Source organism: Mesoplodon bidens, assembly GCF_964165515.1.
Source record: "Mesoplodon bidens genome assembly, chromosome: 1".
NCBI lineage: Eukaryota > Metazoa > Chordata > Mammalia > Artiodactyla > Ziphiidae > Mesoplodon > Mesoplodon bidens.
The window spans coordinates 182,970,291-182,993,298 of NC_138176.1; the positions used below are offsets into that span (position 1 = coordinate 182,970,291).

At 35.0% G+C, this 23,008-nt stretch overlaps 1 protein-coding gene across 1 annotated transcript in view; it reads left to right on the forward strand.

The window, feature by feature from the left end:
• The window catches only part of USO1 (USO1 vesicle transport factor), a 91,384-nt gene that overhangs the window by 31,637 nt on the left and 36,739 nt on the right, over positions 1-23,008 (forward strand). Inside the window, exons 4-8 of the mRNA XM_081227838.1 lie at positions 3,015-3,091; positions 14,876-14,976; positions 15,941-16,043; positions 16,241-16,296; positions 20,517-20,637. Coding sequence (XP_081083964.1) covers positions 3,015-3,091; positions 14,876-14,976; positions 15,941-16,043; positions 16,241-16,296; positions 20,517-20,637 — 458 coding nt within the window. The remainder of the gene's footprint in view (positions 1-3,014; positions 3,092-14,875; positions 14,977-15,940; positions 16,044-16,240; positions 16,297-20,516; positions 20,638-23,008) is intronic.

Genomic DNA, 23,008 nt, shown 5'->3' on the forward strand with positions numbered 1-23,008 from the left:
ATTGCCAAACTCTTACATGGAGGCTGTACCATTTTATATCTTCATCTGAAGTGTATAAAGGTCCAGTTTCTCCTCACCAACACTTGTTATTGTCCCTTTTTTAAAATGGCCATCCTAGTGGGTGAACTTGGCATCTTATTTTGGTTTTGATATATATTTACCTAATGACTAATGATGTTGAGTATCTTTTCACATACTTATTTACCATTTGTGTATCTTTTATTATTATTATTATTATTATTATTATTATTATTATTATTGGCCCCGAGGCATGTGGGATCTTAGGTCCCTGACCAGGGATTGAACCTGGGCCCCCTGCAGTAGAAGCGTGTAGTCTTAACCACTGGACCACCGGGAAAATCCCCTTGTATATCTTTTTTAGAGAAATGTCTTAAGTCTTTTGCCTGCTATTAATTTGGTTACTTGTCTTTTTATTATTCAATTGTATGTATATATTCTGGATACAAGTCCCTTAACAGACATGATTTGCAAATATTTTTTCTCCCATTCTTTGGGTCGTCAAAGGACACTTTTTTTTTCTTTTAATTTATTTATTGTATTTATTGTATTTATTTTTGGCTGCGATGGGTCTTCGTTGCTGCACGAAGGCTTTAGTTGTGGCGAGCGGGGGCTGCTCTTCATTACGGTGCACGAGCTTCTCACTGCGGTGGCTTCTCTTTGTTTTGGAGCATGGGCTCTAGGCGCGCAGGCTTCAGTAGTTGTGCACAGGCTTAGTTGCTCTGCTGCATGTGGGATCTTCCTGGACCAGGGCTCGGACCCGTGTCCCCTGCATTGGCAGGCGGATTCTTAACCACTGCACCACCAGGGAAGTCCCAAAGGACATTTTCTTGATAGTGTCCTTTGAAGGACAAAAGTTTTTAATTTTGACAAAATGCAATTTATCTGTTTTATCTTTTCTTGCTTATGCTTTTGGTGTCAAATCTAAGAAAACATTGCCTAATCCAGTGCTTTGAATATTTGTACCTGTGTTTTCTTCTAAGAGTTTTATAGCTTTGCTCTTACATTTAGATCTTATATCCCATTTTGAGTTAATTTTTGTATATAGTGTGAAGTAGCAGCCCAGCTTCATTTTTTTGCATGTGGAAAATATCTAGTTGTCCTAACACCATTTGTTCAAGAGACTGTTCTTTCCTCATTGAATGGTCTTTGCATCCTTGCCAAAAATCATTTGAAATATAAATGTTAGACTTTACTTTTAGACTCTCTATTCTGTTGATCTCTATGTCTATTCTTATGCCAGGGCCACAGTCTTGATTACTATAATTTTGCGGTAAGTTTTGAAAGCAGAATGTGAGTCCTTCAACTTTGTTTTTCTTTTTGAAGATTATTTTGGCTGTTCTGGATACGTTGAATTCCCATACAGATTTTATGATCAGCTGGCAGCTGGGATTTTTATAGGGATTGTGTGAATCTATAAATCAAGTTGGGGTATATTACCATGTTAACAGCATTACATCTTCCTCTTCATGAACACAGATTATCTTTTCATTTATTTGAGTTTTAGGTAATTTCTTTCAACAGTGTTTTGTAGTTTTCAGTCTTGTGCTTTAGTAAAATTTATTCCAAAGTATTTAAATCTCTTTTATGTTATTTAAATGGAATTGTTCTTTTAATTTTATTTTGACTGTTCATTGCCTAGTATACAGAAATACAACTGATTTTTTTTAATATTGAGCATATGTCCTTCAATTTTGCTGAATTTGTTTACTAGTTCTAATAGGTTTTTAGTGGATTCCTTAGGATTTTCTGTGTACAAGATCATGTCATATGGGAATAGGTGTAGTTTTAGTTCTTCCTTTCCAATCTGTATGCCTTTTATTTCCTTTTCTTGCCTAATTGCTCAAGCTAGAACCTCAAGTTCAATGTTGAATAGAAGTGGCTGGAAGAGACATCGTTATCTTGTTCCTCATCTTAGGGGTAAAGCATTTAGTCTTTCACCATTACATATGTTAGTTGTTGGATTTTCATTTTCAGGAAGTTCCCTTCTGTTCCTACTTTCTCAATAGTCTCTTAAAAGATGTCCCTCAAAATTTCCCAAAAACAAGAATGATAAATAATAATAATTTAAAAGACCCACTTTATTTGAGATTTATGTCCTCTGGTTGTGACCCCTTTTGTCCCTCATCTTTGCTTTCACTCCTAGTCACTTCTTCATATTCACTGAATCTTTCTGACCTGTATCTCACTCTTGCTTTTCACTCTAAATGCCATCATCCTCCATCATGCTTTCAAAATTTGTCTGTTTATCAACAACTAAAAAATCTTATACTTCCTGAAACAAAAGAGAAAAGAAAAAAAGAAAAAAATCTTACACTTCCTGATATTATAAATAGTACATGTTTACCATAAGCTTTTTTTTTTTTTTTTTAGAAAATAAGATATAAATCAGGGAAACAAATTCTAGAGGTCCAACTAGAGATAACACTGTTATGTTTATATAAACATTATATGTGTTATATAAAGATTATATATAATAAAGCATATATGTAAACATACACACAGACTTATAAAATTACCTGGCTTGTACTAATTTTGCTGGTTTTAAAGTTGGGTTTATTTTACAAATTTATTTATAAGGTTTTCTTAAAATATATATAGACACATGAATGTATATATGTATTTTTTGCTAGATTGGATCATTCTGCACATTAATTGTTAATATTCAGTTTTCTCCTACTGGCACTAAATCAAGGGTGTTTTAATTACCATGTCATTAAACATTGTTTAAAAATACATTTTATAATTGCTGCTATAGGTATGGATTTACCACACTTTTTAAAAAAATTATTGGACATTCAGGTTGCTTCTAATTTTTCACTATTAAAAGTAAACCTTTATACATCTTTACAGTTTGCACTCTGATATTTTCTTAGTGTAGGTTTTCAGAAATGGGATTAATATTTCCTACAGTCTTGTTAAATAAGAGTATAAAATGGTCATAACAGCTATACTCTAACTAGCAGTTTATAAGTATAATAATTTCTTTCTTCCAGTTCGGATTCTGAAATAATAGGTTATGCTTTGGACACACTATATAATATAATATCTAATGATGAAGAAGAAGAAGTAGGTAAGTTTCTTTTATTGTGTTCTCTGTACATAAAATCAACTGGATTGTGCCAATTTTGCTGGTTTTAGGTTGAGTTTATTTTATAAATTTATTTATAAGGATTTTTTCTTTTTTTCTTCTTTTTTTTCTTCTTTTTTTGTTTTTTGTTTTTCATCAGTAAAGGGAAGACATTAGCTTAGTTCCAGAAAAATATCTTTAAGATGATTGCTTTGTATGTGATTTGGAGATGGAATTAGATTCTTCTTTTTTAAAAAATATTTTTCCCTCTCTCTGTATTGATTTTAGTTGAGCAGAGTGAATATTAGTATTCTCTAGATTAAATAATCATTTTTGGCTATTGATTAAAAATCAAACTATTTTATTTATATGTTACCTGGTGAGCAGTATGAAGTTAGAGGGTTTTTCCTGATATATGCTTAAACTTTTCACATAAGACTTATATTAACTTATAAAAAGCAACAATTTTTTAAATTTAGAAGGTTTTGTTTTGTTTTGTTTTGGTCACGCCACGCGGCTTCCAGGATCTCAGTTCCCAGACCTGGGACTGAACCCAGGCCACAGCCGTGAAAGCCTGGAATCCTGACCACTAGGCCCACCAGGGAACTCCCAGCATGTGAAATACTTGACTGGAAGTCTGTACATTTTGTTCCATTTATTGTAAAAACGTGCACTGAGTAACATTTTACATTGCTGTTGAAGAGTGCTTTCCTCATATCACGTTGGCTGTTGTAGTAGGACACAGTGGGGCTTTCATTTTTCTAGACAATCAGAAGGGCGATATTCATGCATTTTATAAGTCTAATTTAGACGGAAGTTATAGGGTCTTCCAAAATCTGAGTAGACAAGGCATAAGGAAATGTAGATAATATTGAGTTTGCAAATATTTTATTGAAATAAAAGTAGAATAGAAATATATGTAGATATTAACTTCACAAAATACCAGTAGTAGGAACATTTGAAAGTAGGTTGTGCTGAATAGTCACAATTTCTTAAACTTGAATATCCTTTTTCTTAAATTTTTATTTCTCTGTGATATCTAGCTGACAATTTAACTTTATTAATTTCTTTAGTAAAAAATCTTTAGTAAACATAATTTGGTTCCCATGGAAAAAGAGGCTGTCAGTCATATGACAATACTTAAATACAGTACATGCAAGAACACACTTTGAAGATAAAGATACTTATTTCTCCTAGTCATTTCTCAGATGAGAAAATTAGATACAATACACTTGTTAGAAAACATTAAAGAAAAAGACTCTTCTTAGTTGTTTCAGATGGAAATTTTAGCTCTTTTGTAGTTTGTAGTGATAATTTTTGTGTTTCAAAAAACTATATAGCATCAATTAGGTAGTTTTCCTTTATTATAAATTTGCAATCTAATAATGTTTAAAGTCTGACTTTTTGCTTCTCTTAATGTATTTGGGCTCCTTATTTTTAATTCAACACCTAAATATGATTCTTTGGATGAAACAGGATAAACGATTCTTTGGAGAAACAGTAGTAGAATCATTTCTTCTAGGAAAGATTAAAATATGAAGTTAGAGTAATAGCCTGAAAGAGTCAATTTTTAAAAATCTAGATATTGAGAAATATGGCCTTCAGTTCTGTTATTGATAGTCTCTCTTTACTGCTTCATCAAAAGATAATTCTTAGCTGCCATAATGAACTTCATTTTAGAGTTCTTTACCTTGAGGATATTTTAATAACCCTTCAATTTATTGATAAATATGTCTCATAATCCTACATTTATAGCATATGCTGTATCTCTATTAGGATATCTCAGGTTTGAGTAAAATGAGTATGAGTCTCTTCTTTCAAGAGATTATATTGTTTATTTGATGTTTTTAAGATCTTATTTATTTTATTGTGAATACTATTACATAAGAAATTTTTTTATCACCCACTTTTTATTTATTTCTGTCTACCTTTTCAGATGATGTTGAAGGTAAAAGATTGCATTTAATATGCATGATGCTTTTAGGCATAATTTCTGATAATATAAAAGGACACTGTCAAGTGAGTTTCTTCTGGCTGGTACAAAAAGTCTTGAGATTTGTTTCACTATATACGAATTTCTTCATTAAAGAGGAATATTTGATAATCTTATATTACTATTTATTGTTTCTATGGCTACTAAATCTATTGTCCAGAGCACAGACAATATTCTAGTGCATATTTTAACAAAATTAAGCTTTTTCTCTGGTAGGACAATCTATTCGACTTACTTTTTATATACTTCCTGGGGAAAAAATTTTGAGGCAGTTTATTTAAAAATAAAAATAATATTTGAAAATGTATACATATATATGTATACATATAAATTTTACCTATATTCAATAAGAACTGGAAGGTATTCCAGTTCAGAGAATACTTGTATGTTGATATTGTCCCTTTAAAATAATGCATGCACAATAATGTCTGGTTACTGACATTTTTTATATTAATTTATAAAACTCACCAATACTGTCTTTCTTTTTTCTGGTGGTCCTTTTCAAGTTCCATTTACTTTTAACATTATACTTCTTTTCCTCATAATTTAAGTAACCACATTTTATTTTGTTTTACCATTTTTCGTGAGATCCTTAACTTTTTAAAATGAGGAAGAAAAAATCCTTTTCTAAAGTAGGTTTAAAATGGTACATAACAAAATTGCCTATACCTAACAAGAAACTAACAAAGAAACTAACTTATTAAGCTGTATAGCATTACCTTTTGTGAAATTTGAACCCCTTGTTTGAAAGCAGATAATATTGAGCATTATGCCTTGACTCTTGTGACAATGCTACTTCCTTGTTGAGTAGTACAGATCAGTAGTTGTTGTTTCTATTATTATTTCATCATATTTGTATAGAGCTTTAAATTTTACAGTGCTTTTACGTCAATTATCTTATTTGATCCTCATAGCAACCTGTGAGGTAGGTGACATTTTTGTCTTTTCTAAAAAAGATGAGAAAATGAAAACCCAGTGATCACGTAACTTACATAGTACTGTGTAGTAAGTAGGGTAACAGGATTTTTTGATACTTTTTTTTGTATTCCATAGATTTCTGATTTAACAAATTCTGGCCATTTTTCTGACTAGATTCTTTATTAAATCTTGTAATTTATATAACTAGTTTATACGATGCAAACAAATGTTAAAAAAATATAGGTATACTTGTTTAACTAACGGACCACAGTGTAAAAGAAGGTTACTTGATATTCCCTCACTCTGAGATAGGACTACTTTTATTAGAATATCTCTTTCTATAAAGCAGTTTTGTCCTCCATAATATGGGTTATGAACTTGATATGGAGTGGAGTTCCAAAGAGAAGGTCCAGAATGGTTTTTTTGTTTGTTTTTTGGTTTTTGGGGTTTTTTTTGCGGTACACGGGCCTCTCACTGTTGTGGCCTCTCCCGTTGTGGAGCACAGGCTCCGGACGTGCAGGCTCAGCAGCCATGGCTCACAGGCCCAGCTGCTCCACGGCATGTGGGATCTTCCCGGACTGGGGCACGAACCTACGTCCCCTGCATCAGCAGGTGGACCCTCAACCACTGCGCCACCGAGGAAGCCCCAGAATGTTTTTTAATATTGTTTATACCACAGGAAAAAATACAACTGTAAATACATATGAAGAATAAATGTATATACAAATATTTATTTAAAAGCCAGTTACATAAATAGGCCTGAAATGTTTCCAGAGGTATATAAGGACTTTTTAAAAAGCAATCTTTTTTTTTTTTGCGGTACGCGGGCCTCTTACTGTCACGGCCTCTCCCGTTGCGGAGCACGGGCTCGGGACGCGCAGGCTCAGCAGCCATGGCTCACGGGCCCAGCCGCTCCGTGGCATACGGGATCTTCCCGGACCGGGGCACGAACCCGTGTCTCCTGCATCATCAGGCGGACTCTCAACCACTGCACCACCAGGGAAGCCCCTCACTAACACTTTTTTAGTTGACAATATTAAACCAGAAGGAGCTGTAGATTCCTGGAACTGGATCATATTTTACTAGTTCAATTCAAAACATAGATCTTAATTATATACTGCTGAGCTATAGTATTTTATACAGTATAGCTACAGAATAAATTGAATGTACAGTATTAAGTCTACTTCCTGCTAAGTTATTAGCCTGTGCTCAATGCATACATTGAATTAAGCTTTTTCTTGGGTTAAACCTATGTTCCTTAAAGTATAGCACAAAAGACCTAGAGTTCTCTGTATTAAAAGGTGTCTATAGTTAAATAAATGTAACATAGTATATCCCACTCTGAAACTTCACAAAATTTACATTAGTATAGTAAATACTGAGAATCCTGCAGTAAAGAAACCTGTTCAATTTTGTTTATTCCAAATACATTTGTACACCTGCACTTGCTTTAATGAGATACCTGTTAACATGCCACACAATCCTGCATTTCGAGAAATACTAACCAAGGCTTAAACCCACAGCTTAATTGTTTGTATTTATCCACATAAAAATATTTCAGCATTTTTAAAATATTTCATGGGAAGAATCCATCCAGTCTGTATATGGTTTTCCTCCTTTTCTTTCTTTCTGTCTTTGTTGCTGTGTGCGGGCTTCTCATTGCGGTGGCTTCTCTTGTTGCAGAGCACGGGCTGTAGAGTGCAGGCTCAGTAGTTGTGGTGCACGGGCTTAGTTGCTCCGTGGCATGTGGGATCTTCCCGGTCCAGGGCTCAAACCCGTGTCCTCTGCATTGGTAGGCGGATTCTTAACCACTGCACCACCGGGGAAGCCCTTCCTCCCTTCCTTTTAAGATTAACTTACAAGTATTTGAATATTCCCCCAAATGTCAATGAATTTTATTTTGAGCTCTTCTCTAGAAGTCACAATCCTTGGACCCAAGGGCATTATCTGTTTTATAAGCAAGATTGGCCACTTAGTATTTTAAATAATAAATAAGTTCCTAATATTAAAAATTTGGAGGTTTTGCATCAGTTTTTAGATTTTAAACTTATCTTTTTAAAAAATCTGAAGACCAATGACACCTGGGCCTGCATTCTCCTACAGCAGAGTCAGCTGGAGCTGAGTAACTGCTGCTTTCCTTAGATCGGGCATGTACTCTCCATCCTTTCTGTAGTCTTATACCTGGCCTGCTTCATTTACATACATTACTGTCTTGCCCCTGTAGTTGAGTTTATATTCTCTACTGTATTCACACCACTCAAATAAAAACCACTGTAAAATAAATTATATTTCAAAAGCATTTTATTAATTATATACCCAAGTGTTGTTTCATGCAATAAATATGAAAATATGCAAATGCAAAATAGCCTTACAAAGCATCGCAATTAGGTCATTGCATTGCTGTGATTGTAGTTTCTAGAGGGAAACAGTTCTAAGGTGGAGACAGTTAAGTTACTTGCCTTTTCTTTTTTTTTTTTTTTTTTTTTTGCGGTATGCGTGCCTCTCACTGCTGTGGCCTCTCCCGTTGCGGAGCACAGGCTCCGGACGCGCAGGCCCAGCGGCCATGGCCCACGGGCCCAGCCGCTCCGCGGCATATGGGATCCTCCCAGACCGGGGCACGAACCCGTATCCCCTGCATCGGCAGGCGGACTCTCAACCACTGCGCCACCAGGGAGGCCCTACTTGCCTTTTCAACATAGATTTCTCGTGTATTTGGAGAGCTATTTTCTTCACATGTGTGGGCCACTTTTTGTAGTATTCTTTATCTGCTTTTTTATCTATAGAATTTCATTAGAATTTGGCTAGGTATTTCTTCTTGCTACCATCCGCCACAGAGCCATTGTTTGTTAGGGTTCCAGGGTAGGTAAAAACAAGATAGGCTCATTAGCCCAGCGAATCTTGTGAAGTTTTATTGGATACAGGGCATTTACCATACCATGGGAATCAGGGCTCTTATTCATAGCTGGTTCCAAAGAGGGAGATTTTCAGGAGATTTTATTAGCTCCCAAATTTCCATATCTTTTCCAATTTCTTTGTCATCTCCCTTTCCATTATCATGTCACCTTGCAAGTAAAATGGAGGGGTGTGCACGCTTGCTACTTACCCAGTCTGAGTTTTTTTCCAACTCCATGGTAAATTCAACTTTGAGCATTGAAAACCACAATGTACCATGCAAAATTTTACGTTCAGAGGTGTTTGAATAATTAGGGCACAGGATTTTATCTGCTCCCAGTGGAACAACAGGAAATCTTTTAAGCAGATCAATGATAGATATCATCCCTTGAGTCCATGCTAGTTATGTTTGAGTATTAGACTTCCTTCTGATTAATGTTAGACCTTTGTAGCATCAAGCCTTTGCCACCTTAACTTAATACCCTTGACATAATAATTGTGCAGTAACATGTAGATAGCTTTCAAGTGTACTTTTTTCATCCCTTCATGCCCCTCTCTGTCTGTTTTTCCTGAAATAATGGAAATATTTCAGTGGACATAACGACTGCTTCCCTAAACAATTCTTCTGAAGCCACCATTATTCTAAAAAATTAAACTTGAAGGGCAAAAATTAATAGTTTACTAATGTTAAAAATGCAGGAAATTTATTTTTATTTGGCATCCAAACAACCATAAACTCAAGTAACTACTTATTTTGGGAGATTGCATGCAACTTTTATGAGAAAGAGATATAAGGTAAAATATCAATAACAGGATTTGCTTACAGACAAGCATGTTTCTGGGAATATCATAGGATATACGTTTTTTTAAACATCTTTTGCATCTTGGTGATAATGCTCATTAATAGTAACCTTACAAGAATCTCAAAATTTTTTTGAATTATCAAAAGAAGATTGTTATGTTCTGTATAATTTTAAAACTTGAGGGAATTCCCTGGTGGTCCAGTGGTTAGGACTCTGCACTTTCACTGCCAAGGGCCCAGGTTTGATCACTGGTCGGGGAACTAAGATCCCACAAGCCGTGTGGCACAGCCAAAAGAAACAAAACTTGATAATACATGTAGATGTATAGCGTATAATAAATCTTAGGACTGTGGTTCTTAAGGGCAGTTTGGCCCCTCCTGCCACCTAGAGGACATTTGTTAACGTCCGGAAATATTTTTGGTTGTCACAACTTGAGGATACGTAAGGGAGTGCAACTGGTATCTTGTGGGTAAAGGCCAGGGATGCTGCTAAACATCCTAAAATGCATAGGGAGCCTCTCACAACAATGTCATTGTCAATAGTGCCGAGGTTGAGAAATCCTGCTTTAGAGATGATGATGTTGCTGTTGTTAGTTGAGCACTTATTCACCAAGTACTGTGCTACATGTTTTATCAATACTTATTTTGAATCCTCAAAGAAAACCCTGTGTAAAAGAAAATTGTTCCCATTTTACAGTTAAGGAAACTGAAGCTTGATATATCTGGGCTATTTGCCCAAAGTAATGTGACTAAATGGATGAATATGGGCTTAATTGGTCTGACTCAAAAACCTTTGTGAGCTTCCTCCTTTTTACTGTATTGCCTCTCAAGAAAGTATTTGACTACTCCACACCCTAGCCATTCTGTTCATAAACCAATTACTTTTGCCTGTGTTATCAATTTCTCTTTTCTCTTTTAGCAATTTCTCATTTCTCTTTCATGTTAAGTTCAGAGATAGTACTTGACAGTTAATTGCTTCTTTCTCTTTGAAACACTTTTTCACTCATTTCTCAGTCTCCACTGTCCCCTGATTTTCTTTCTGTCTCACGGCGCTACTTCTTCTTTGTCTCCTTTGCTGTTTTCTTTCGTCTCCCCAGCCTCTTAACATCGGGACATCCCAGGGCACGGATTTCTTTCCTTCTCTTTTCTTTCCTTTGGTGATCTCGTCTAGGCTTGTGTCTTCAAATATAGTCTGTATGCTTGCCTCTCAAATATATGTGTCCAACCCAGACCTCTCCACTGATGTCCATAATTGTATATTCAAATACTTACTTGATATCTCCAATTGGATTTCTTTTCCCCACACACAGCTTTATTGAATTGTAATTGAAATATAATAAATGTACAAATGTACAATTTCATGAGTTTTGACATGTATAAACCCATGAAACCATCACCACCACCACCAAAATAATGAACATATCCAAGTTTCCTTGTACTTGTTTGTAATCCATTCCTCCTCCTTCTAGCCCCATTCAATCATAGATCTGTGATTACTGTAGATTACTTTGCATTTTTCTAGAATTTTATGTAAATGAGATCATACAGTATATACTCTCTTTTTGGTTTTTTTGGTCTGGCTTCTTTCACCCAGCATAATGATTCTGAGTTTCATTCATGGTGTATATCAATAGGTTAGTCCTTTTTATTGCTGAGTAGTATTGATATTTTGTTGTGTGAGTATATAACAATTTGTTAATCCATTCCCCTGTTGGTAGGCATTTGGCTTGTTTCCAAGTTTTTAGCTGTTACATTTGAAGCTTCATACTATGTACAAGTCTTTTTGTGGACATGTATTTTCATTTCTCTTGAGTAAATACCTAGGAATAGAATGGCTAAGTGATAGTAGGTATCTATTTAACTTTATAAGAAACTGCCAAACTGTTTTTCAAAGTAGTTGTACCATTTTACATTCCCACTGGTGGTTTATGGGAATTCTAGTTCTTCCACATCCTTTCCAATACTTGATATGGTCTGTCTTTTTAAATTTTAGCTGTTCTAGTAAGTGTGAAATAGTATCTCATGGTAGTTTTAATTTGTATTTTCATAATGAATGATTATATTGAACAATTTTTTTTTTTTTTTTTTTTTTTTGTGGTACGCGGGCCTCTCACTGTTGTGGCCTCTCCCTGTTGCGGAGCACAGGCTCCGGACGTGCAGGCTCAGCGGCCATGGCTCACGGGTCCAGTCGCTCCACGGCATGTGGGATCTTCCCAGACCGGGGCACGAACCCATGTCCCCTGCATCGGCAGGCGGACTCTCAACCACTGCGCCACCAGGGAAGCCCCTTTTTATTCTTTGCTGAAGTGCTTATTCAAATCTTTTGTTCATTTTTTACTGGATTGTCTTCTTATACTTGAGTTGTAAGAGTTCTGTATATATTCTAGATATAAGTTCTTGTGATGTATAGTTCACAAATACTTTCTCCCAGTCTGTGACTTGCCTTTTTATTTTCCTAACATTGTCTTTTGAAGAGCAAAATTTTTAATTTTGATTAACTCCAGTTTATCAATTTTTTTCTTATATGATTTGGACCTTTTGTTTCCTATTTATGAAACCTTTGCCAAACCTAAAATCACTAAGATTTTCTCCTGTGTTTTCTTTTAAAAGTTTCATAGTTTTAACTCTCATGATTAGGTCTGTGAGCCAATGGGTCTATTTCTGGACTTCCTATTCTGTTGGTCTCTATGTCTGTCGTTTTGCCTACATGACGTGTTGGTTACCCCACCTTTATATCTTGAAATTATGTAGTGTAAGTCCTCCAACTTTGTTCTTTTTCAAAATTATTTTGGCTCTTTTTGGTCCTTTACACTCCCATATCAATTTTAGAATCAATTTGTCAATTTCTACAGAAAAAACTTACTGAGATTTTGATTGGGATTCTGTTAAATCTACAGATTGATTTGGGGCAAACTGACATTTTAACAATACTGTGCCTTCTAATACAAGAGCAGTATATATATTATTTAAGTCTTCTTTAATTTCTCTCAGCACCATTTTGGAGTTTTCAAAGTAAATAGGTCTTATACATCTTTTATCAGATTTATCCCTAAGTCTTTAATACTTTTTGATGCTGTTTTAATTGGTGCTGTTTTTTAAATTTGAATTTCTATTTGTTCATCACCAGTATATAGAAACGCAATTAATTTTGTATATTGACCTTTTATTCCACTTAACTTTGCTAAATTCAGTCTAGTAAGTTTTTTATAGATTCCATAGGATTTTCTACATAGACAGACATGTCATCTGTAAATACAGTTTTACTCCTTCCATTCCAGTCTGTATGCCTTTTATTCTTTTTCCTACCCTGTTGGCACTAAGATCTCCAGTACAATGTTGATTAGAATTGGTGAAAGTAGATATTCTTGCCTCTTTCCTCATCTTAAGTGGAAAGCATTCAATTTTTTACCATTAAGTTTGATGTTAGCTGTAAGTTTTTTGTAGATGCCCTGTATCATCCAGTCTTGTGACTTTAATTATCATTTTTATGTTTATCATTCTAATGTGTATGTCCAACCCAAACTTATCCACTGACAGCTATGCTTGTGTTACTGACAGCTATGCTTGTGTTTATCCAGCTGCTTAATTGATTGATATCTCCACTCAAATTTTTATGTCTCAAACTTAACACATCCAAAACTAAACTTATGATTCTCTCTATACTCTCAACTTGCTTCTTCCAGTGTTTCCAATCTCAGTAAGTGGCAGTGTCATCCTTCCACTTCTTTAGGCTGAAACCTTAGAACCACCTTTCCTTTTTTTTTTCCCCCTTCTCATACCCCTGTAAGGAATATGCTGTTCCTTCTATTTTCATAAGAATTATGACCAGTGTCTAAGTCACTTTCACCACTTACCTTGATTATTGCCTCCTAATCACTCTCCTTATTATTCCCCTCTTTCCCTGACATCTTAGCGCATCCAGACTAGTCCTTTTAAAAATAAAGTATTTTTTGTTTAAGTAATGTAGCTTTAAGGTTCAGAAACTGAATTCTTTTACTGATGCAAGAGATGATAAAAGAAATATTTCTTAGGGTTTCTGAAGGATAAACCTAGCATATTAATCAATATGCTAGAAATTAGGTTTTATTAATAACCCAGAATATTAAAATATTTCTTTTCTACTTTTGGCCTCTTCTTTTTTCTCTTTTTCTCTACAAGTAATTAGATGAGATTATCACTGTCACTATTGGATTGTCTTGCTTTTCTTGTCATCTGCTGGGTTTTTTCCATTTCTAAAGTATATTAATATTAAAATCTCACATTTAAAAAAGAACTATTTGAGAGATAATAAGTATGTTTGATCTTAACTGCCAACTCCTTTGGTTTATAGTCACTGCCTGGAGCAATATGTGGAAAAGGCTTAGCTGTGTCTGGAATGGGTAAGGGGATGGGGAGTAGTGTATTTGCCATCTCTAAATTGCATTTATTAGAGTAGGCAAATTTTAAATGATAATTTGCTTTGGCAGTTGTTGCTTCAGTTTTTAGTGATCCTTTACATTTTTTTGACAAAGTACATTGAAACAACAAATAGCTTAAAGACTTTTAAGTGTTAAGGACAAATATAAAATCTTTTAAAGAATAAGTGAAAACTTAAATGCAAATTCTGGTTTTATTGCCAAATAACTATAAGATATATATGTTGATTTGCTTGAAAAAGATACTGAAAAATCTGTAGATGACTGGTTTAATTTTAAAATTAAGTTATTTAACATAGTAACAGAGTCAGCAAGGACTATATGTTCAGTAATGTTTGGGGGGGAGGAGCTTTTGAGGTATAACTTACATACATTAAAATTTATTCTTTGGAGTTGTATAGTCCTGTGTGTTGGGCAAATGTATACAGTAGCATAAGCACTATCACATTTGAGATAGAATATTTCCGTCACCCCAATAAATTCCCTTGTACTCTAATTAGAAGTTTAACTGAAAAATTACCTTGAGAAAATGTGAAAATCTAAATATATTTTCTTTGAATATCATATTTAAACATTTAAAGAATAAAAATTTATTTAAATGACCTTGAAAGTTATTTTAAGGATATGTCTTTCTAGCATAATTGTGATATCACTTCCAGGCACACTGTTCCAAGAAAATTATCATTTCTGCTTAGCTTTTTCAACAAAAAAGATACTTTAAGATAACAAAGCATCATATTCAAATACTTTATCTTTGAATATTACAGAAGAAAACTCCACAAGACAGAGTGAGGATTTGGGAAGCCAGTTTACAGAAATTTTCATTAAGCAGCAAGAAAATGTCACTCTTCTGTTATCTTTATTAGAGGTAAGTAAAGAACCTTGCTATTTTTGTCATCTTAATAAGCTTCTTTTGTTGCCCTTTTGGGTGTTATTGAGGAAGCAACATATAGATACCTTTTTTTAAAAAAATTAATTAATTTATTGGTGCGTTGGGTCTTGGGTCTTCATTGCTGCACGCGGAAGCCTAGTTGTGGCGAGCGGGGGGCTACTCTTTGTTGCAATGCACAGGCTTCTTGTTGCAGAGCACGGGCTCTAGGCACGCAGGCTTCCATAGTTGTGGCTCATGGGCTCTAGAGCGCAGGCTCAGTAGTTGTGGCGCACGGGCTTAGTTGTTCCGCGGCATGTGGGATCTTCCTGGACCAGGGCTTGAACCTGTGTGCCCTACATTGGCAGGTGGATTCTTAACCACTGCACCACCAGGGAAGCCCCTATATACCTTTTCAAGATAGTGAAATTTTTTATATCATTACAAGAGATTCACATGTGTGTTTTAAGAACTATGTAGTCTCTTAGAATACTGTCTGCTTCTTATTTCCATTTTTACAAAGTACTGTTATATCTAGTCAACAACAGTTTAATCAATTTATATTAACTCTTTTCTTTTTCTTGCTTTTTATTTCTTAAATTTTTTTTTTTTTTTTTTTTTTTTTTTTTTTTTCTTTTTGCGGTACGCGGGCCTCTCACTGTTGTGGCCTCTCCCGTTGCGGAGCACAGGCTCCGGATGCGCAGGCCCAGCGGCCATGGCTCACGGGCCCAGCCGCTCCGCGGCATATGGGATCCTCCCAGACCGGGGCACGAACCCGTATCCCCTGCATCGGCAGGCGGACTCTCAACCACTGCGCCACCAGGGAGGCCCTCTTAAATTTTTTAAAGTTTGACGAACTCTTGTTTTGTTTGTTTATAGTTTTTGGTACCATTCTACTAGTTGAAAAGTTTTGCTTGAAAATGTGAATTACAAATGTTAAATATTTTAAATTCCTATGTTGTAGGAGTTTGATTTCCACGTCCGCTGGCCTGGTGTGAAGCTTCTTACTTCTCTTTTAAAACAACTAGGGCCTCAAGTGCAGCAAATTATTTTAGTCAGTCCTATGGGTAAGTGACTCATCTTCCTTATATTATTTTGATTTAAAAGTGAGGATCATAAAAAACAAAAACAAACAAAAAAATAAAATTGAGGATCATTCCTAAAGGGGGGGACTGAAATGATGTGTTAATAAATTGTTTATAATTTGAATCACTATTTGTGTTTTTGATCTGCCAGTGTTTTTCACATGGTTATATGTTTCTAGGTGTTTCAAGGTTGATGGACTTATTAGCGGATTCCAGGGAAGTTATACGTAATGATGTAAGTCAAGTTTGAAGAAAAGTCTAAGAATATGCAGCTTTTTTTCTCTTTTTGCAAATGAAATCTTTGTTGACCCTTATTCAGAGTCATAGAAGTTAGATTTGGAAAGTTGGGGTAATGGTTTAGACCTTTTGAAGTTATATACAAGGCCACATTATTTCTTTGTTTCCAACCTATTCAGTATTTTGGCTTAAACAAATGACTTTGCTATTCAAATTTATGCCTTACACAAGTTTAGGATTTCTTCCATCCTTTTCTGAAAGGTTGTACTGACACCAAATTCTGCCTCCAGAAAGAGCAGAGGAAATATCCCTAGACATTGAACTGCATAAACTTAACAAAGTGTAACATTTGGAATCATCACCCTTAGTTGATTGAATACATATTTCAAAGGATTTTCCTTGTAATCTCTATTTAACTATAGAGCGTGATTTGCTTTGGAGTTAATTTTTCATTCTGATTTATTTTAATATTTGCATATACATTCGAGTATTTTATATTGATGAATATTGTTTTGTTGCTTGAACGTTCTTTTCTGTTGTTATCTACAACTTGATCAAAACCATAATAGTTTAGATAGCAATTGGAAAAATCTTTAAAATTAAAATTTAGAGCTAGGGGATCTTATCAAGCTAATTCAGTCTCCATATTTACACTGAGAAGCCCAAGACTCACAGAAACCAAGTGACTTGTTCTTTGTTAGTGATGTCTTATTCCTCTTTGTGTTTGTGGTACCTGGCCCTGTACCTTTCTCATCTTAAGTGCTAATAAATACCATTTGGATTGCTTTTAGTCTCACAACTGTTTCCTGACAAAGCAGAGACAAAACTGAAATGCTCTTGGCTTCTAATCCACATAGACAGTTTTTTTTTTAGCTTTGCATTTAAAATTTTGTAGTACATACGTCAATGCAGTAATATAAGTGGTGAGATGATACAGTAGTATAACTCATGAAAAGGACAGTTTTTATTCTTTAATATTCTTTTGAGAATTGTGTACCTATCTATTAGGAATTTTGAGTGTCTTTTCTTGACTAAAATATTAGTATGTATCTTAAACCTGAATTTGGTGTTCTGCTCTTCTCTTTCCTTTAACTCTCTACTCTTTTTTTTTCTTTTCCTAACCTTTTTTCCTCAGTTTTTATTTGAGACAGATAAAATGATTCTCTATGTTGGCTTTCATTACTTTTACGATTAGCGATTAAGTTATATTTTTGCTGTGATGTTTAGATTTTGGAGTTTTACAGCCATCTTTCCTTTGGCTTCACAGATTCATTTAGATTCTTTGTGGAGACTTACTATCGAACATTATGCTGTAAAACACAGTGTAATACACCACAGTTGACTCCAGCAACCAGAGGAAACTAACTGGCACCTATGGCAGTTACTAGTGGCACTCTGTTACTGCCCAGAATAATACACTGCTTCCCCCCGCCATCCTTTGTATCTTTTTCTTTCTTTATCCTTCTTTTAAAATTCTCTTTTCATTTCCTTCTTTTTAATATTTCTCATTACATTCAATGACAGTTATTAACATTGACTAACCTCTCTGGGAGCCTGTTGGTAAAGATTTTTAGCCTCAGTTTGTTTTATATTTGAAACATTGATTTTGATCTGGATTTAGAGAATTAGTTGGTCATTTATCATAGATACAGTGAACTATCATATTTATTTATGTTACTTAGGGCTTAAAAATTAGCAAGAAAGGTTGAGAAAACTCTAGGAAGTAACTACCAGCTCACTTCTAAATGATAGGCTATAATTCCATTCTTTAATTTTTAGTTTTTTATTATGAGAAATGTAAACACACACGAAAGTAGAGAGAATACAGACAAACCCATCCCCTAAACCCATTAATTTTCAAGATTTTATTATACTTGCTTCATCCACCCCTCCCCTCACCACTCTCCTTTATTTTTGACTAGAGTATTTAAAAGGAATCAAACAATCTGTATAATTTCACTATTACATACTTCAGTATACATGTCGTGTGTGTGTATTTCCTTATATAACTACAATGCCATCACATTTAATGAGATAACAACTTTGTCTTAGCTCTCATTAAATAAGGTATCTATTCTGTACTCAAGTTTTCCAGTTGTCTCATAAATGTCTTTTATAGTTGGTTTCTTCAAATCAGTTTCCAGACAAGGCTCTCTCATTACATTTGATTGTTAATGTCTGTTAACTTTCTAAATGGCTTGATTAGGTTCTGGTTCATTCTTTGCTTTGATATTTCCTAGATGATGCAGTGTACTTAATTTTGCAACACTTCAGGAAATGTAATATCTGGCTGTCTCACTTGTAGTGATCAGTGGGTTTCATTCAGGTGGCGACAGCCAGATCCCTCCATGGATCCCTTCATCCATTACATCTGATCATTCATTAATGATCATTGCCTGAATCAGTTATTTTGTTAAGAGTTTCAAAATGATGATTTCTATAATTCTGTCATTCTTTCACATTTATTCAGCTGTAATCTTCCTCAAAGAAGAACTTTACTTCATCAACCAGTATATTTTGTTACCCTGAATTATAATTCATAGATGAAAGGGAGGATAAATAGCTAAATCCCTTTAATTACCAGTTTTTAAAGTAAGGAATTGGTGCCCACTTACTTTCAATGACCAATGAGTATACTTTCATTTCTAGTAACATTTTAGTGGTTGTGTTTGATTAGAGAAATATGTCTCTTAATAGTCAGGGAAAAGAAACTGATATGTATTGAGAACTTAGGTTCTGTAGGAGTTATTTTATCTCCTTTAGTCCTCATAAAAACCCTATGACAGGGCTTCCCTGGTGGCGCAGTGGTTGAGAGTCCGCCTGCCGATGCAGGGGACACGGGTTCGTGCCCCGGTTCGGGAAGATCCCACGTGCCGCGGAGCAACTGGGCCCGTGAGCCATGGCCACTGAGCCTGCGTGTCCGGAGCCTGTGCTCCGCAACGGGAGAGGCCATGGCAGTGAGGGGCCCGCGTACCGCAAAGAAGAGAAAAAAAAAAAGAAACCCTATGACAAAGATACCATCCTTGTTTTACACATGGGTATACTAAGACTTACATTACATAAATTACATACAGAGTTTATGTAATTTGCTTCAAGTTGCACAACTAGTAAGTAGACCTTTAATAAACCCATTGTATCGAACTCATAACCTTAGTGTTCTTTCCACTGTATTTATTTCTCCCTTTGTTAGCAGTTAAACTCAAGTTAACATTAAGTAGGAGAATATGACATGTAAAAATAACCACTTTTGCTTTCTCTCTCATCTTAATGTTGAGACTGGACAGTAAGGGAAATGAGTAGGAAAAGCCCAATAAGGCTGTTGGTATTTTTTGTCTTATATGAATACTTATTTGCCCAGTGCTGACAGCCAACAGCTTATTTGACTCTTTGGAACTTTTGAACTACCTAGTTGCTCTTCCTCTTCCTCTAAGAAATATCTGTTTTTTTCATTAAATATTTTCTGTCTCTTTGACCATTATGGTATTGTTGGGCTCCTGTGGGCTCATAAAATACTTGTTGTTTGATAGTGAAATAAGCAGAAATGGTTAACAGTGAATATTTCTTGAATAATAAAGAGGTTGCAAAATATATAACCTAAATCTAGCTCAACAGGAGTGAGAAAACTAAAAATCAGAAGCAAAGACTACTGAGAATTGTCTCATACTAGACATGGTGTTCATGAGGCATGAATTCTCATTCTTTTTTTCTATCAACTTAGAATCAAGTTTTGGGAATTTCTGGGCCAGATAATTACAAGAATATCTGAACTTGCCCTGCTAAAATGTGGTGATGTTTATTGATTTATATTATTGATTTCACAATTTTTTATTGTTACTATTGTGAAGCATGTACAGAGGCATTACTGAGACAAATATAATCATGTTCCACTCTCTTAGACCACAGTGAAAGCCAGGTAATGAATGATAGATGAATTGGTGAATATGCAAGAATTGTTGTATATTTATATTGTACGGTGAAAAGAGAACTGATTTAGGAATTGGTAGACATGAATTCCAGTCAAGGATCTGTCTTTCGAGATTTATATAGCTTAGGGAGGTAAATTGCTCACCTTCTCTGTCCTTGTTTGCCCTATCTATAAAGTGAAGGAGTTGGACTTGTGAAATTCCTGCCACTTCTAAAACTCAGTGGTTTTTAAAGTAATTTTTAAATGTCTTGTAAAAGTTGTATTTCACTAAACATTATCCTTCTTCTCCATAGGGCGTCTTACTACTACAGGCACTAACAAGAAGCAATGGAGCAATCCAGAAAATTGTAGCTTTTGAAAATGCTTTTGAGAGACTACTGGACATTATTACCGAGGAGGGGAACAGTGATGGAGGTATAGTATGAAGAGATTGATTTGGAAAGATTCCTTTTGTTCTCACGGACTTGTTAACTTTTCAGGAATGCAACTGAAGGGAGAAATGAGGACGTACATTTTCTTTGTTGTTTTGTTAGCTGTTGAGAGAGGCTTCCCTGAGGAAGATGGATACTTTATATTCTTTCTTTCTTCCATTATGGTGTGTTGAATATGGATTTCTTTTTATTTATCCTGTTTAATATTTGTTAAACTTCCAGAATCTATTGATATCTTACATCATTTCTGGAAAATCTCAGCTATATCTCCTCAAATACTGCTCCATCACATTTTTTCCTATCTTTCTGAGCTCAGATTCAGTTCTCTGTCATATGATTAGATTCTCACTTTATCATTTTACTTTCTTGTCTGCATTTTCTGTCTTTTTATCTTTTCAGACTTTCTTCTGGATTATTTCTTCTGACCTGTTTTCTATTTAAACGATTCTCTCTTTACCTGTATTTGATCAGCTTTTGAATGTGTCCATTGAGTTTTAAATTTTTCTTTTCTAGAAGTTCTGCTTGTTTCTTTGGCAAATTTGCTAGGTAATTTTTTTATAACTTCGTTTTCTCTGCATGTATTTTCAACTTATCTTTTATTTCTTTGAATATAAGAAACAATTACTTCACGATCTCTGTCTGATAATCGCAGTATTTTAAGTCTTCGTGGGTCTGGTACTTTGCTCTGCTGGTTCTTACGCATGGTACAACATTTTCTGTGTACATGGTTTTCTTTGACTATGTTTTGTGTCGTACTTAGCAGAATTACTTATAGGAATTGGAATCCTAGGATGAAAGTAATTTCTTTCAGAGAAAATGTGCTTGTTTCTGCCAAGCCCCGGGGGTGCAGTTTGTCTGGGATCACCTCATTCCAGATTGAAGGGTTGATATTCCCTGGACTACTCCGGCAATGCAAACCCAAGCTACAAAACCTATGAGGACTAGTTAACTTTTCATTTTTTGTACCCTGAGGATATATCCTTTTTTTTTTTTTTTTTTTTCCTTAGGATATATCCTTTTGAGGTCCCATTTTATTAGGTGAAAAGTTTTCTGTTAGATTCCTTCCCTACCTTGTGTATACCCTTGGCTTTGGTTTGTTTTCCCTCTGTCCCATGAGACTGTCAAAATGAAAAGTTTAGATTTATCAAGATTGAGAAATGTACTGCCAGCCAAAAGGTACTTGCATACTTAACTATCTGTATAGATATCCATTTTTTGGTCAGTTTTAGCCTGCTGTACTATCAGTTCTTCATTGCTCCTAGGCTTTTTTTTTTAATTCAGCATTTTTGTTGTGTTTAATGAGAAATTGATCAAAAAACCTAGCACTAGAGTCAGAGGGAAAAACTGAGTTTATTTGCATTCACTGAATTGGGGTTAGCAAGTAGTGTAGTATAGTTGACAGTTGGCTTACTCATCTGGAAGGCAGGGCCAGGCTGGAGATAAAGATTTGAGAGTCTTTATAATATAGGTAAAACAAAATTAGATAAACAAGAAAGATTAGATGAGTCTCTTAGAGTAAGTGAAGAGTGAGAAGGGAAGTGCTAGGACAAACCCTAAGGAATACAAATTGTTAAGAGATCATAGAGGAAGAGGTATCGATTGGTAAAAGAGACTGAGAAGAAGTAGGCTGCGAGGCAAGAGGAGAACCACACTTAGAAGGGTTGGGGGAATTGGTAGCACTGTAAGAAGTCACTGAGATACCAAGATAGGACAGAAACGTGTCTGTAGGACTTAGAACGGGAACATCATTGGTGACCTTGGGGACAGCATTTGTGTTTAGTGGTTGCCTCAGAATCCAGATTGTAGTGTCAGAGGAGTAAGTTAGAAGAGGGAAAATAGAATAGCAGAGAAAACTCATATCAGAAATTTGGTAAAGTCAGAGGAGAGCCAGGTGAACAGAACTGGAGGTTGACAAGGAACTATTTTTCTTTTCTTAAATTTTTTTTTGAGATATGAAATGTTTCAAACATACAGAAAACAATAGAAAATAGCATAACAAACACTTGTGCGCCTACCATCCAGTTCTTTTAAGTAAAGTATCCTTCTGAATATAATCTCACAACTTACTGGGGTTTTTTTTAATTAATTTTTTTTTTTCGCCACACGGCATGCGGGATCTTAGTTCCCCAACAAAGGATTGACCCCGCAACCCCTGCAGTGGAAGCTCGAAGTCTTTACCACTAGACTGCCAGGGAAGTCCCACAACTTGCTGTTTTTTATTCAACATTGTGTTTCTGAGATTTATCCATGTTGATACATGTTACTCTAGTTCATTTATTTTAAGTGCTATATATTATTCTGTATTATGAATATACTATGATCTATTATTTTCTGATTGAGTTGACAATTAGGTT